General features: G+C 40.0%; 1 protein-coding gene and 1 long non-coding RNA gene across 2 annotated transcripts in view; one reads left to right on the forward strand and one right to left on the reverse strand.

Annotated features, from left to right (window-relative positions):
* LOC135075259 (uncharacterized) overlaps nt 1–17,566 on the reverse strand; it is a 173,773-nt gene that overhangs the window by 87,035 nt on the left and 69,172 nt on the right. The gene's annotated exons all lie outside the window — the stretch shown is intronic.
* LOC135075241 (ATP-dependent translocase ABCB1-like) lies at nt 40–17,151 on the forward strand. Its single transcript, XM_063969614.1, has 24 exons — nt 40–321; nt 405–462; nt 606–884; nt 1,046–1,146; nt 1,367–1,538; nt 3,807–3,978; nt 4,076–4,206; nt 4,289–4,513; nt 4,587–4,712; nt 4,785–4,988; nt 5,127–5,297; nt 5,473–5,662; nt 5,825–5,892; nt 5,980–6,144; nt 6,344–6,448; nt 6,830–6,991; nt 7,428–7,631; nt 8,745–8,986; nt 11,157–11,316; nt 11,646–11,735; nt 14,382–14,486; nt 15,684–15,890; nt 16,217–16,363; nt 16,874–17,151. Exons 1-24 carry the CDS (start codon nt 281–283, stop codon nt 17,069–17,071), a joined length of 3,723 nt encoding a protein of 1,240 aa, XP_063825684.1. The 5' UTR covers nt 40–280; the 3' UTR covers nt 17,072–17,151.

Below are 17,566 nucleotides of genomic sequence, written 5' to 3' on the forward strand. Positions count from 1 at the left end.
TATTTAGAAATTAACATACACTTGCTTTAAAAATCGAATATTATTTAAGTAACTAGTATGAAACTCCATTTGGTTTTAGACGAGTAATCAACTCGAATCTATGGCATTATGTTCATGTCAGAGGTGTCAAAGTGTCGTGACGTGAAACTGACGATAAGTTGGGTTTATTTATAAAAACACTTTACATAATAAACAGACACCTTCCTCTACACTTAATAAGTGCGATATGTAACGCAATACCTTTTATGTTATATCAGTATTTTGTTTACCAAGTAGTAAAATGGTACGCCGCCTCGGCAAAATAAAAAATGAAGTTTACAGGTACTTTAGGGCTTATGCACAGGCTATTATTTATCTCGAAAATCTATTGAGCTGTCCTGTGTTTTAACAAAATGTTTTTACAGCAATGCCACGGATACCAAATCAGATAAGACAGCACCCAATATATCTTACTTTACTTTGGTAAGGTTATCTTGATATATTTTTTACTTAAAATAATGTTTTAAGTTTGTTATTTATAATTAACTTTGTAAGTTGATATGCAAAAAGAGTGCATGTAGATAATTTCTCTATCTAAGAAGGTTTAAATTCCAATCTCATTTCAGTACAGATTTGCCACAAAATGGGACATGCTACTGATAGCTTTGGCTTTATTAGCTACTATAATTGCGGGGATTACCCTCCCGTATGCTATAACTCTCGTAGCCAACGTGTTCCAGACCATGATATCCTACTCCAAGTTAGCTCAGGCTGGCACGCAGGATGATGAAGAGTTTCTACGGTCGATGCACGCCTTTGGCATCCATTATTCCTGCGTGGGAGTCGTTTTATTTCTGGGTGGATATCTGGGAACAGCGCTCATGAAAATCACGGCATTAAATCAGGTTCATGACATTTTTTTCAAATTCTGTTGTATTCATATATTGAAAATATGCAGGCGTCCTTAGTTTTCATAATATGAACATAACTTTTACGGAGTAAAATCGTGTGTCATTAATATTATTGTTGTATTCTCGTGTCTAATTAAAATATTTTTTTATTCTAGATTTTTAAATTGAGGCAAGAATATTTGAAGTCGGCGTTGAATCAAGATTTTGCATATTTTGATTTGTATCAAACTGGCGATTTTTCGTCAAAAATGGCTGAGTTAGTAACTAGACCATAATATTTTGTTTTTGACCATGAAATTGTTGGTGTTTCAGACTTTGCTGTTTAGCACTTACTGTATTTTAATTAACTTGAAACGCAACGAAATCCCCTAAAGGTAACCACGACGCTTAAAACTAAATGAACCTGGAGCTGCATCTCAAAAACTCTACATGCTATACCTAATTAAGAATGCTTAATTAGTTTCCATTTTCATCAGTGACGTGATCAAAGTCGAAGAGGGCATAGGTGATAAGGTGGCCGCCTTCGCGTACAGTTTCACCATAGCCGTGGGTTGCGTGGTGATGTCCATGCTCAAGGGCTGGAAGCTGGCTCTGCTGTGCCTCACCACGACACCCGTTACCTTCTTACTGGTGGGCCTTACTGGCATGGTGCGTATCTGATCAACCTTTTTCTTTTCTTTCAACTGGAAAATGCATGAAACTGCATACTCACCAGCCCGGGGGAGCCAATGAGTTATGTGGGGCTCTCCTCGCCTGAAGGGCAAGGCCTACCCACTAAAAACCAGTCGGGTCCCTCTGGTCGGTATCTGATCAACCTAGCTTCTACCTATTTCCAAAGTGATCGGCTTTTCTATGGCTTGAAAATGAAATGAGGCCATAATTATAACTCAGTACTCGTATACACATAAAACGATACGACGTCGCGTCGTGCTACGACATGGCATTGTTACACAGTACGACGTCATATCGTGGGAATCTACTAGCTACGGCTTATTCCACTATTCCCCGTTAACGCCAATTGGAGCTTATAATGTTAAAAATAAAATCCTAAGCCTCCTCAGTTACCACATTGTAAGACCTTCCATCTCAAGAAGTCCGTTTGGCTAATCTTGTAGGTAGTTGTAGACTTTCGTCCCTTCGTCTCTCTTTCTACGTCTGCTTCGTGGCGTAGGTACTCACACAAACAGCTAAACAGACTTTTTAGCATTTGACATTGAATAGGGTCATTTCGCCTGTTCGCGTCCATCGCCCAATTCGCGTCCATTTTGCCGATCTCCTTTTAAAAATCCTCGAAAACAAGTCAACTAACACACCAATCAAACGAAAAGTCATTACCGCTAATACGTCAATGTATAAGAGGCACGCACACATAGACAAAAGTCCTGTGCGTCCAACCATTCCTGTTTAGAAAAATAGTTAGTCTCGGCTGTTCAACAAAGAAGCTCACACGCGCTGCATGTTTAGAAAAAAATTAGTGTGCAGCGGCGTGTTTGATGGTAAGTTTTATATTGTTTTATGTGAATTTTAGGATAGATAGCTATTTCTACAGTTTAATGATGAAAAAAGGTATAATGTTTATTATGAATTTGGTAATGTTTTTTATATTTAACGAATAAAATAAGGTGGACGCGAATTACTACATCGATTTTACAAAACTTCCACTTTGCGTCCACAATGGACGCAAACTATACCTATCCTCTATAATACTAAACCAAATTGCGTCCACTGTTTTCGTTAAATACTTGCTTATAAAAAAAATTTAAAACATACTGTTTAATATTAATGTGTATAGGTAAGGTCATTTAAAGAATACAAGTTCGCCCATCTGACCCTAAGTGAGCTACTTTTATTTTAATTGATATTTTTGTTTTTGTTTAATTTTTTCCAAAATTTGACCTAAAAACTGCCTAATTTTTTTTTCTCGCGTGTTTTTAACCGCTTTTGTTATTTGATATTAATATCGAATATGTCTTTAGTCAAATAAATTCAATTTCAGATCCAGATAATGATTGGATAGCTAGTTACGAGCCGCGAAAGTTTAACAAAGGTACAAACCATGATAAAAATTTCAACTTGGAATTCGATTTAAAAAAAAATAAAGGTGATAGTGGATTGCCAATGATCTTAAAAACATCTCTAGCTTCTCTTCTTTCCAATGATATGTCATGTCATGTAGTAATCAGATATTGAAATTCGTCAAAAATTCAAAGTTTAGGAAAGGAAATGGAACAATAATACAAAAGTAGTTGAATGGCTTCTTAACATTTCTAAATGTGGATTTCCAGTAAAAAGCAAGAATTGTTGGATACTGTTAAAAAAATAATTCGAGACGGAGAGTTTAAAAATAATTTCAAAGATGATCGTCCAGGTCAAAAATTGTTTGAAAAATGTTTGGCCAGAAATAAAGAATTTTTTAACTTAAAACAATGTTGAGAAGAATTATTTTTATTTTTTAAAGTGAGTTTTAAATGATGATAATGTTGATTTTGAATAATTAAGTTTATTGTTAATTAAAGAAATTGTTCAAATACAATCTTTCTTTATTAATTCTTAAAAATATCACCCCTATATTCCTTTTCTAAGCTGCTGGACGCTAAATGGTCCACGGGTGGACGCAATTTGGATTTTGTGGACGCAAACTGGGTATAACGCCTAATTCTGAAGTTTATCTATTTAAAAAGAAAACGCAAGATGTTTCTAATACAACTGAAAGTTAATCTTAAAATAGAGTATATAATGAATACATTACACAAATTTGTCATAGAAATGAGTGCTGGGGCATTTTTATTATCGCCGTCAAACTTGCCAACTGCACTAAATGGACGCGAACAGGCGAAATGACCCTACCTGAAAAAAGAAATGAATTGATTTTGTTTTCTTCATGTTGTGATACTAAAAAAAAATTATCTTGGTCAGATAGGCAATCGTCTCGGCAAAAAAGAAGCGATGGAGACAGGGCGAGCTAGTGCAGTAGCGGAAGAAGTATTGGGATCGATTCGCACTGTTTACGCATTCAGTGGCCAGAAGAAAGAGCTCGAGCGCTACCGTCAGCCTCTCGCAGAGGCTCGCCGCATCAACATCAAGAAAGGTCCATGGTACTTCTTGCTGTTTGTCTTATCAGTTAGTTTATTTGCACCATTTTACATACCAGTAAATCCTAGAACATAAAATCCATTTTTTTACAGAGTTCTTCACTGGCCTTTCGATGGGATTGTTATTTTTCTGTGTATTCTGTTCGTACGCATTGTCTTTCTACTTTGGCATATACCTCGTCATTAACGATCCGAAAAATTACAATGCTGATGTCATGTTTTCCGTAAGTAAATAAGCGTCCGGTAAGCAGCAATAAAAAACGGAAAATCATTAATCGGAAAATTCCAAAAGCTCTTTTTATTTAGGTGTTTTTCGGGATAATGACGGCGCTAGGAAACTTTGGAATGGTGGGATCTTTGATGTCTACGTTTGGATCAGCTCGCGGAGCGGGTGCGCAAATATTTCGGCTCTTGGACAATGTTCCCACAATTAATCCTCTTCAACAAAGTGGGATCACACTGGACCAGGTCGAAGGAAATGTGGAGTTGAATAATGTGGTGTTCCACTATCCATCTCGCCCTGAAGTGCCCGTTAGTACCTACTTAAGTATTTCTATATCTTCAAATATTTAAAAAAGAAATCTGAAATGGTTATTTTTATAAGGTGTTGAGGGGTGTGAATTTGAGCGTATCTCGAGGACAATCGGTAGCTCTGGTGGGCCACTCCGGGTGCGGGAAATCTACCATCATTCAGCTCATATCTCGCTACTATGACGTCATCGACGGCAGCGTGAGTTACCATAACCGGTATTTTTAGGTATTGGGCAAACATTCGTTTTAAAGATCTACAATAATTTTGCAGGTGTCTATTGATGGGAATGATGTGCGTAAGTTGTCAGTGCAGTGGTTACGAAGGCAGATTGGCCTCGTAGGTCAGGAGCCTGTTCTGTTCAACTCCACTGTACGTGAAAATATCCGCTATGGGCGGGAGAGCGCTACTGATGACGAAATCGAAATCGTGGCGAGGCAGGCGTATGCGCACGCGTTTATCATGAACCTGCCCAAGGTAATGTGTTGGCAGTTTTGGCACATTCAATTCAAATATTCCTATTCCTCAAAATATTGATTAATCAGATTCCGATTACTGGTATGGTAGGCTTGTCACTAAAATCAATAATCAATAAGGAAAGGTGTTCTTCTTTAGGGTTATGACACACTCGTTGGTGAAAGAGGTGCATCCCTTTCTGGGGGTCAAAAACAACGAATAGCAATAGCGCGCGCACTGATCCGGAATCCGAAGATACTCCTTCTGGATGAAGCCACCAGCGCTCTGGATACTTCTTCAGAAGCAAAAGTGCAGAAGGCTCTTGATAAGGTTAGTATTAAGAATAGATAAAAAAGAAGCTAAGAGTTGAAGAATGAAGAATGGTCGAGGAAAGATGACTTAGTTTTTGGTAATACAGATTCTTCTATTCTGCTTTATCTTATTACAACCGCAGCAGGTACCATAAGAAATGATAAAGGTTGTAAAAAAGACACTTTATTCTCAGGCAGCTGAAGGCAGAACAACCATAATAGTAGCGCACAGACTGTCAACGATTCGAAACGCGAACGTCATATACGTGATGAAGGAAGGCCAGGTGGTTGAAAAGGGAAGCCACGAAGAACTGATGGCGATGAAAGGTCATTACAGCGAGATGGTCTCTTTACAAGAGCGATACGAACTTGGCGGTACCGAAGGTAAATTTTTTGATTCCATCATTCGGTTCTATGGGCGATCTATTTTAAATTGGATGAATTTTGATAGAGACTATTGCCCTTCCAACCTGTGTGAATCCCCGGCACTAGTCATAGTAGGTATCTACTGTCAAGGTTCAATGAGAGATGCTGTTTTGTCCGTAGATTCTCTTCCTGTTCGCGAAGAATCAATTATTTCTGAGCAGAGTTTAGAAGATGCATCAATACCAGATGTTAGTATTGTTTATTCCTTATTAAAAGGATTTACACGTGGATATTTTGATTAGATAAGGATTCACTGATAATGAACAATATTTTAGTTATTAGAAGAGGACAAAAAGGCTGAGGCACCTAAACTGTCATTTTGGCGCGTAGTCCGCCTCAATGCTCCGGAGTGGAAGTCCATCACCCTCGGAAGCGTCTCCTCCATCATCATTGGCTTCTCAATGCCTTTGTTCATTGTGGTCTTTGGAGATCTTTTTGGAGTAAGAATCTGTGAATTTAACTTTATAGTGTTTTATATTATGACACTAATCTTTTAATAACGGGGTAAAAGCTCCTTATTTATTGTTATGCAGTCTCGTTATTTATTAAATGTTACTATTCTATCAGTTAATTGATTCTTCTTTCTAGAGAATCTAACCCCCTGTTGACTCTGGCTTTAAAAATGTTATTCCTTTACAGGCAATGTCCAATCCCGAACCTAGCCAATTGATGGAAAAAGTTAATGGAGTAGCCATTGTTTGCATTATTATAGGAATAGTAATGGGAGTTTCAAACTTGGTTGAAGTAAGTAAAATGTTATTTCACTCCATATTTTTGAAAAGAAGTTTTGTATCTCAATTTGACAACTTGATGTGTAGACCCTTTTATATGATACAAAAGCAATCCAGTATCAATCCAGTATCGATTGATACAATCGCTTCAAATCTTTATTAACAGCGATACAATCGCAATACAGTTGCGCGCGGCTTTTTTTGTATCGCTGCAAAAAGTCGCAATGTATAAGGCCCGGTTTCCATCGAAGCGGAGAGAGGAGCGACCTGAAGCTAAGCGGAGAAGTGTTGTGGAAATGACGAAATCGGATTGGTTATTCATTCATTCCTCTCTTCTTCGTTTTGGTGGTAACCTGGCCTAAAGGACCTTAACTTTGGTTCCGTAACATTCCAGTCAACCACATTCGGGGTGGCGGGCGCTTATCTGACAGAGAGGCTGCGCGTCCGCATGTTTGAGCACATGTTAAGGCAGCACGTGGCGTACTTTGACGAGAGAGCCAACTCCACGGGCGCGCTATGTGCCCGGCTCTCGGGCGAGGCGGCTTATGTGCAGGGAGTTAGTAATCACATAGCCTTACTAGAATTTGTGATAGAGACAACGTCATTGAACATGATAATTTGTTTTACCCCAAATTAGGCAGAAATTGTTTTAACTATGGCGACTACCTAACGGAAAAAAAATTAAATGCCCTCCAAACTTAAACAGCTTATTAATTCCATAATCGCTTCGCTCCAGTGTTATTGAGTTATTTCCCTCGGTGAAGTGATTTTAAAGTGAAAACTGACGCGAATATTACTTTGTATTATCAGCCAGCTTTTACTAGAGAGTATCAATTTAATTTTCTTTTGAGATGGGTTTCCATTTCCAAAGTTTTTCCTGCAATAACAATGTAGCTTAAAAAATGACAATGTAGTTCGTTTCGGCGAATTCTCCTTTTTAGTTAGGTAGTCGTACGAAGAGTGACTGAAACAACAGGCTGTTTACCCACCAGGCAACTGGCCAGCGCATAGGAGTATGCCTCCAAGGCGTGGGCTCCATAGGGCTGGCGGTGGTACTGGCCATGCTTTTCGAATGGCGGGTCGGGCTCGTGGCTCTCTCGTTCCTGCCCATCATCTCTGTGGTCATCTATTACCAGGGGAAGGCCACGGGCGAAGAGGCCATAGGTCACGTGAAGACCCTTGAAAGCAGCACTATGGTATAACATTGATTATTATATTTCGTGTCATTTTTCATAGTTCAAAACTTCAGATTCACATTTATTTCTATGGTATCTTTTCCGTTCATGTTTGTTGGTGGAAGTAAAGGAGACAAACTCTTGTTCACCAATAGTAGACGTAAAAAAAGCTAAAAAAAGGTGTGTTCCGAAATAGCACTGCGAGTTGTAAATTGTATTCCACACGCAGTGCTCGCAGTGCTATTTCGGATCACATCCATTTTTTTTTTTTTTTTTTTTTATGCTAGCCAAGGCAGGTATTTGACCGCAATCGCACCTGGTGTTAAGTGAGATGCAGTCTAGGATGGTACATATCTGCCCTGTAAGTGCCTATTCACTCTCGCCTTGAAAACGCCCGGATTATAGTGTTCAGGAAATACAGCAGCAGGCAGCGAATTCCAGTCCCTAGCTGTTCGCATTATAAACGAATCGTCGAAACGCTTAGTGCGAGCTGGTGGAATGTCGACAATGTAGGGATGGTACGCTAGCCTGCGTCTGGTTCCCCGGTGATGGAAAGGGGCTGGTGGAATTAAGTTATATAATTCCTTCGCACATTCTCCGAAGTGTAGCCTGTAGAAAACCGTTAGAGAAGCAACTTTACGGCGGTGGTCAAGTTCCTGGAGCGACGCTTCAACAAGGGTCGGGCTGTCGATTAGTCTCCTGGCACGCCTTTCCACCGAATCCAAAGCAGCCAAATATTTCTTGGCAGAGCCGTCCCAGAGGTGGCAGCAGTATTCCATGCAAGGTCGGATCTGTGCTTTATATAACTGCAGCCTTTGCTTATTGGAGAAGTACTGCCTTGCCCTCGAGAGGATACCAAGTTTTTTGGCAGCAGTTTTCGCTATGGATTCATCCATAGTGATTTTAAAAATGTGCAGTGTGCAGCGGACATCCTAGTCAAATGATCTGTCTAGACGTGACTCTACCGTACATTTTGTATTTCAATGGGGCATAATCATATGATTAAAAATAGAGTTTTACATTCAATTTTTCAGAGCTAGAATGAAAAGTTTTTGAAAGAGTTGTGTCGGAATTATTGGTGTGGTATTAAACCCACACATGGTGCCTACTTAATCATATGATCTTCTTCGTTAGATAGCAATCGAGGCGGTGTCAAACGTTCGGACCGTGGCGTCCTTAGGGCGAGAGCAGCGGATAATTTCGGAGTACGTCGCATTGCTGCAGCCGGCCTTAGCGCCCGCTCGGCGCTCGGCGCACTGTCGCGGGCTTGTGGCCGGCCTGTCGCGGTCCATGTTCAACATTGTCAACGCTGCGGCGCTGACCTACGGCGGGCACCTCATCGTGTCTGATGGGGTTGCTTGCGAACACATTCTTATGTAAGCTACTCCATGGACTGAAGTAGATGTTCATGATCATCATCATAATCATCATCACCAGTAACAGCATCTAGCATCTGGACATATGCATGTATAAGTTCTATAATGTACGGCGCTGACCTACGGCGGGCACCTCATAGTGTCTGATGGGTCGCTTGCGAACGAATTCTCATGTAAACTACTATGGACCGAAGTAGACATTCATAATCATCAGCAGCAGCAGCATTTAGCATTCTACTGCAGTGAATAGTTTCGGAGTAGGTATATCGCATTGCTGCACCCGGTCTTAGCGCTGAGATCATCATCATGCACAGTTGGACATAGACCTCCCACAATAACTGCCTCTTCTGCTCATCGTTACTCGCAACGTCACAATGGCAAAAGATTGAAAAACTTCTTATGTAACGTAAATGCGCCTATTACCGCCAGTTTAAGCTGTCTTCGGATAAACGTTACAAAATTAGATATAAGACGTGGTGATAGAAAAGACACTTTAATTTATTTATAACAATGATGAAGTAATCTTTGAATTCAAGTAGTAACAATGAGTATACAATCACACAATAATTAATAAATAGCAATTTAATCTGAAAAAGCAGTTGTTTCTATTACCGACCTATAGACGAGGTGTGTTTCTATTAACGTTTTTTCTGTTTCTATTACCGACCGCTTAGAATATTGCTCTTCAATTGGGTATATTCCAAGAGGCACGGGTTCGATTCCCACTCAGAGGCTCGGGAACCACTTGATTTTTTCAAGTTAAATTTGTTTTGCTTTTAGTTTTAGTTAAATTTGTTTTTTTTTTTCAAGTTATTTTTTTTTAATTATTAAAAGAGAAAAGGCACGCTTCTCGAAGATAAATAAATAATCAAGCAGAAATAGTAAAATAATAAATTCCTCTTTTATACTTGATTACGCGGTACCCGGTGTTCTAGTGAGTAGTGGGGGTCATTATTTAAACTGTATTTGAGTTTTAATAAAATTTAATTTTCATTTAATATTTTATTTCTATTTTTAATTTGACTATAATCTTTAATTAGTTTTTGATTGATTTTAATTGTGTGTAATTTAATTTAAACTATGGACAATTGGACACTGTCTGTATAATTATTTTAAATTATTTTTTTATTATTCAAAAAATCCTAAAAAGTTACATAGTAGTTGTGATAACGCATGATTGGTTTGGTGTCATGTTATAAATGTTAGTTATATACAAAATAAAGGCTTATAAGTCTTCGCAGGTGGCGTTATAGTTATGAGGCGGTAATAGAATTAAGTATGAATATTACTTTATTCTATTAGCGACCGTAAAAAAAATCAGTAACCAGCTAAAATATCTACTTTAATGAAGACGTGATCAGTGAAGTGACATTTTTATTAGGTTTTATTTTATATCAAATAGGTACTAATTAGAATTTAACAGGTTTTTATAAAATCTATTGTCATACATTATTAGAGATATTCTTTAATGTTCATTGCAGTTTTATGCCAAACCTATGGCAGTTAACATAAGGCGTTAATTGATTTAACTATGTGAAATATTCTTATGAATCGATAAAGATAACAAAATGGAGGTTAAATGCGTAATTAAAGATATAAATACTAAAATAAAAAACGTTATCAAAATTCTAACAACGCCATGGGTCGTTATTAGGAACCAAATTATTAAAAGTGTTTCTATTACCGCCCTTATTTAAAATTGTATTTAAGCGACAAAAATACAGCGAGAGGGCTATATTGAAGTTTTATTAAGGAAACTAAAGTACGAATTAATATTGTTATGCAAAAACGTGTTGGTATACTCATTTTAAATGTGTTAAAATCGCTAATTAATAACAAGGTGCACCTTAAGTAGCTGGGAGCGCGTCAGTATGAAAAGTGCGCCCATTGCGGGCGCGTCCCATTTAATGTCAAATAACTCCGTTTACTGGTTATTTACGAACACAAACTTTAATCGTTGTGATAGTTAATAAACATATCTAGATATTTTTTAGGTAACGTGTTTTCTGGAACCTGTTATTATGTCTTTCATGAAAGAAAGAAAAATAGGGCGGTAATAGACTACAAATTTTGGGGGGTCGTTAATAGGCGCACTTACGTTATAAGTTTAGTTAAGATTGAAAAATAGCCGGCACCAACTCTGGATAAATTTTGTCATTTTGTTCATCAGTACAACACAATCGTTGCAAATGGCGTCGGGCCAGGCGCAGAACGCGTTCACATTCGCCCCAGACTTCCAGCGCGGGATCGACGCCGCCTCCAGGATCATACAGTTCCTCAACACGGAGTCGAAAATTGCGGATCCTGCTGCGCCCGCTATTACTGATTTTGTTAGACCTGTTTTTTTTTACTTTGTTACTTTTTTTACCCATAACGGGGAAGCTCTTGGCCTCTTGCACATCTCACATATCTAATGGAAAGTGATGATCAGGCCGAGGGTGGAACCGAGCTTCACCCGGAATTATTGTAGAAATTCTTAAGATAGTGGACTAACTTCGAACCACCATTACTTAGAGTGTCATTGTGTGTTTGAGTTCGGTACCCTTACGGATAATATAGCCTTTGTCTCTTTGAATCTTCCCCTGAAGTTTGATACACTTGATGGAGATTTTTTACAATAGTCTTTTATTGAGCCATGATGAGCATGTTTTTTTTACAGAAAGCGACTGGAGAGGCTAGTTTCAAAGGAGTAGAGTTCAAATATCCTACCAGACCTAACGTGAGAGTACTACGAGGACTGGATTTACATGTAAGTAAATTGACTTATTCACCGTTGGTGGCCTGGTAGGTACTTCTTACCTACTTACACTCAGGTTTTAAAAACAAGCCGGCTTGTTACATGTAACTGCTAGCTGATAAGGCTGTTAACAAGAAATAAAAGCAGTTACGTGATTGTTTGATTAATAAAAGTAAGGAAGCAATGTATTGTTGGTAGGTAAGAACTTAACCACATAACTGCTTAAATTACATACCGCACTAAAATGTAAGTGGAATTAAGGCTTTGGCTCCAAGAGGTACGAGTGGGAAGCACTATTTCCAGGACGGGCTTCTAATTCTATATTGATCTCTCTGCTATAGGGAATGCAGAATCGGTTCTGGTTTGAGGAACCGGGTTTTTCGGGTCTGGTGGTCATGAGAACCGGGAGCCCCGGTTTTTTCGGTTCTTTCGGTTCCAAAAAAACAATATTTTGATTATGTTTTTTTTTATTGAAATAACACTTTGAATAGACTAGGAATAATCAACAAACATGATTAACAATATTTTTCTATTTTTACTAAATTCTACTCCCAAAAATAAAAAGAAGTAAAATAATTAGTTTTCAATTGAGGTACAACAATCAGTCTTTTTCATCCAACTTAACGATATATTTGACTATTTATAGGTATATTGACTGTCAGATGCAAAGCAAATAAAAGAGTCAGTGTGGCCAACTCTTACACAAAAATATCATCATCATCATCATTTAAACCATAGGATAGGACGTCCACTGCTGAACATTAACCTCCCCCAATGCTTTCCATGTTAATCGATTGGTAGCGGCCTGCGTCCAGCGCTTCCCTGCTACCTTTATGATGTCGTCGGTCCACCTTGTGGGTGGACGTTCCACGCTGCGTTTTCTGGTACGCGGCCTCCATTCCAGGACCTTCCTGCCCCATCGGCCGTCAGTTCTGCGTCCGCGTCGGGCTATGTCCGCTGACATAGAAATGAGGAGAAGGAAGGAGGAAATCTCCTCATTTCTGATTTGATCTCGTAAAGAAACACCGAGCATAGCCCTCTCCATAGCACGCTGTGCAACTTTGAGCTTCTGTATAAGGCCTATAGTGAGAGGCCACGTTTCCGAGCCATAAGTCATCACTGGTAACACACATTGGTTGTAGACTTTCGTCTTCAGGCACTGAGGTATTTTGGATGAAAAGATGTTGCGTAGTTTCCCGAACGCTGCCTAGCCGAGTTGGATTCGACGATTGACCCCCTTTTCGAAATTCGACCTACCTAGCTGGATCGTTTGTCCGAGGTAGACATACTTGTCAACAATCTCGAGGATTGAGCTCCCAACCGAAACTGGGTAGGGCGCAACATGGACATTGGACATAAGCTTTGTTTTGTCCATATTCATCCTCAGGCCTACCTGTTAGGAAACTCGATTAAGGTATTTGAGCATTGTGCCAAGATCTTACAACGATTCTGCCATGACCACAATCAGTATCGTGGGCAAACCGAAGGTGAGTGATGTACTCGCCATTAATGTTTATGCCGAATCTTTTCCATTCAAGGAGTTTGAAAGCGTCTTCCAATGCAGTGGTGAACAGTTTAGGAGATATATCATCTCCCTGCCTTACGCCTCACTGCAGAGGAATCGTCCTCGTGCTCTGCTCCTGTACTCGGACCGACATGGTGGCGTTTTTGTACAAGCACTTCAGCACCTCGATATACCGATAGTCAATACGGCACCGCTGAAGAGACTGTAAACACTGCCCAAGACCCGATCGAATCGAAGACCTTCTCATAGTCTACGAACGCCAAGCATAGTGGCAAGTTATAGTCCTCAATCTTCTGTATAACCTGTCGCAGCGTAAGCGCAAACAAAAATGTGCCAGTGATTTAAAAAAATTGTAAGAAAAATGCTTAAAATATTTACATATCTCATAAAAAAAAAAACAAAGTACAAAACCAGTAAGTAGGTACCTAACCTTTATTAGTAGCTAATCTGATATCTTTAGGTTCTCTATACGTTCGCAATTTTCTTGTGACGACTCATGCCTAATACCTTTAACATATTTTAGACAACTATGCAAAACCCGAAAGTACCGAAAGAACCGGGTTTTGAATTTTTAAAACCCGGTTCTTAAGCTGTCGAAAAAACCCGGGTTTTCCCGGTTCTTTCGGTTCCGGGATAACCCGGGTACAAACCCTACTCTGCTAAGATCAAGCCTTTAGTAGTAGTCCCTTTTTACTAAGATCATTCTATTACATTCCCCTAACATCGACATAAGATGCCACAGAACAAAGTTAAAATAAAGAACAGTCACTTAGCTTGACGTACCTACTTACCATCGTTTGTAGAGTACTATTGATTTTGTACTCTACCTACAGCGTAACCTCGCATCGACGTCCTCTGCTGGACAAAGCAGAGCAGACCTATCAGATTTACATAGATTATAATATTGTTTTCGTATTATACTAGCGGTCCTGCGCTGCCCGCATCCAGGCTCTTCCCGCGACCTTTACCAGATCGTCGGTCCACCTAGTAGTAGGCCTGCCCACGCTACGTCTTCCAGCCCGTGGTCGCCATTTGTTCACCGTTCATTGTGGAAAACCTTGGAGGAGGCCTTTGTCCAGCACTGGACGTCATTTGGCTGAAACGATTATACTAGCAACTACATATTTTGATAGGTGGAACGCGGGACAACTGTTGCCATAGTGGGCAGAAGCGGCTGCGGCAAGAGCACCGTTGTGCAACTGTTGCAGCGCTTCTATGACCCGGATGCAGGAGTGGTTGTGAGTTAAAAAGCATCCCATCAAAAACAATACTTGTCAAAAAAACCAATAATTTAATTTACACGTGTTTTCATGCGATGGCCAAGTCAATATATTTATGTAAAACGTTAAAGATTTCCTGGCCTGGACTTGGTATTACATGGATCTCACAACTTTTTACCGTAGAACAACTGAGTTGCGAGACTTGGTTTTTTTGACAAGTATTGTTTTTGATGGGATCTCATTTCTTTTTGTATTTTGTAGACAGCAGTTATGTATCTAGAAAACTGGACCGAAATTGAAAAATTTTACTCGACTTGGCGGTTGCACTACCGTGCCCCCAAATCTCATTTCTTTTTGTATTTTGTAGACAGCAGTTATGTATCTAGAAAACTGGACCGAAATTGAAAAATTTTACTCGACTTGGCGGTTGCACTACCGTGCCCCCAAATATTTTAGTTTTTCCTTGATTCATACACCAAACACTACTTACCTATATTCCAAATTTGAAGCTTCTAGGTCTGCTAGAAGTGCCTTAGAGTTTTGATGATCGGTGAGTCAGTGAGTCAGTGAGTGACAAAATTAAGTAACTTTGACCCGTTATAATTCTTAAACTACTGGTTCAAATTGAATGAAATTTTAAATATACCGTGTCTTTACAATGCCTGCATAGCTAATGAAAATTCAGCCTTCTAGTTTTATCCACAACGAAGTTACAGGCAGTCGAAAATGGCCTGAATTGCTTCGAGAAAAGGATGGTACGGCCGTGCCGCTTTTTTGCTCGACTTGGTGGGGGCACTGCCGTGCCCCCAGATTTATGTTATTTGTGGCCTCGCCCCTCGCCTCATTGACAGAAATGGTTACTGTCGATTCGCCACAAAGTCGATTCGTCACACTTTAAAATTACTTAGTATATTGAAAGTAATAATGACGAATTTATACATTACTTTTTTTTCGTGACGTATCGATTCTGTGGTAAACCGACAATAACGCGATCATTCATATAAATTCGCTTTTCCTTGTCCCACCTTCAATAATTCCTTCACAAATTAAGTATTATTTTGAATGCAGTATTGCACTATTGCATTACCTACTTTAAATACATACAGATCTTTTTCTTACATTCTACTTCAGCGAGGAGAAACAAGAAAAGCGGCAGTCATGTTGAATCTTCTCTAATAGGACCAATCTGTGTTATATCTATTTCCAATTATTTAGGCTTTAGATGGAGTCTCCCTCCCGAACCTGCGCGTAGACGAAGTTCGAGCGAGTCTCGGATTAGTTTCCCAAGAGCCGGTCCTCTTCGATCGCTCCATAGCAGAGAACATTGCGTACGGCGACAACTCGAGAACGCCCGCGCAGCACGAAATCGTTGACGCAGCTAAGCAGGCGAATATACACAGCTTCATTGTGTCTTTGCCACAGGTATTTAAAAAAGTAGATTAAACATGATATTTATTTTTAACGCTCAAATGGAAGTTCCACACAAACCTCTCTGTCAATCGCTGTAATACAAGAAAGATCTACAGAAGTGTACTAGCTTATCCAAAGATCGAGTAACCTGCCTATTTGGTGCTTTGGTGGAAACTGGAAAACTAATTATCTTTATGATCTCTCACGCAAGCTACAGTTGCTGGCAATGCTTTAGCTGCTTTTGCATGTTGCTTCATAGCAAATATTAGCAATGTTTTAGTCGCCTTTGCATGTCAATAAATACCTATACTTTTCTGTAGAGTGCATGTTAATTGTAGGGCTACGACACTAACATCGGCTCAAAAGGCACCCAGCTATCAGGGGGACAGAAGCAAAGGGTGGCGATCGCCAGGGCGTTGATACGACGTCCCAAGATACTGCTGCTCGATGAGGCGACCAGCGCTCTAGACAGCGAGAGTGAGAAGGTAGTCCCAATCATTTACATACAATGTAAGCTATTGATGACCCTAATAAACATACTTAGCCCAGGGGTTCCGGCAGAGAACAGGACCCCTCCGTTTTTCCCTTGGATTCCATAATAAAAGACGACTAAAGAAAAATATGGGGACATATCAGACATAAGGCCTGCCCAAACCATCTGGTCAGTGTAGGGAGTGTAGGCAAAGTCCTACATTTGGTAAATATAGAGGATGGTCCTTCTGCTGTCGAGACCGCTCAGATGCAGTAGCTTGGCAAGCGAAAGTTCGTGGATTTAATTTCCACCAGATTAATTTACTTTTTCCACATTCCACATTAAGGTGACAGGAAGGCGCTGTATGCAGGCCACTACTAACCAGTCAATCTGGAAATCATTGGGCGAGGCCTATGTTCAGCAGTAGACGTCCTGTGGCTGAAATGACGATTGTTTAAAGTTTTAAAAATTTATTTTAAGATACAATTGCTAAAGCTAGATAACAGTACTTCTTCATACACAGATTGTGCAAGAGGCACTTGATGCGGCGAGCGCCGGGCGCACGTGCGTGACGATCGCGCATCGGCTGAGCACGGTGCGGCGCGCGGCGCTGGTATGCGCTTTGGCTCGAGGCCGCGTAGCCGAGAGCGGCTCGCACGCGCGCCTCATGGCTCGCCGCGGCCTCTACTACAGCCTGCACGCTGAAGCGCAGGACCACTGAGCCACCGACCCACTGAGCTACTGACCGACCAACCGAGCTACCTAGAGATCTATAATAAAATAACATAATTCATTTCAGAACTTTCGCGTTTTCATTGTAGAGTTAATTTTATAACCTACCAATTTCGGTATGTCTCTTTGGCACTTCTAGGACAACCAGTGATTTAAATATCTCTGGGGACCACGTTATAGAAATCTGCCCGTTGGCCACTAGGCACCTACTGCTGGACGTAATAGCGACCCAATGTTTTGATATTTGTCGAAGTATTTGCGCGGCTCGCACGCGCACCTCATGGCCCGCCGCGGCCTCTACTACAGCCTGTACGCTGAAGCGCAGGACCACTGAGCTACCAGTATACACCAAAACAGCCTATTCATTTCAGAACTCTTGCGTATTCATTGTAGAGTTAAAAAGAGCTATAAAATTCCTATTAAGTTCGGTCTCTCTAGCTAGGACAACCAATGATATTAAATATCCCTGCCTGTGTATTCCCTG

The sequence above is a fragment of the Ostrinia nubilalis genome, chromosome 10 (genome assembly GCF_963855985.1).
Source record: "Ostrinia nubilalis chromosome 10, ilOstNubi1.1, whole genome shotgun sequence".
Taxonomy (NCBI): Eukaryota; Metazoa; Arthropoda; class Insecta; order Lepidoptera; family Crambidae; genus Ostrinia; species Ostrinia nubilalis.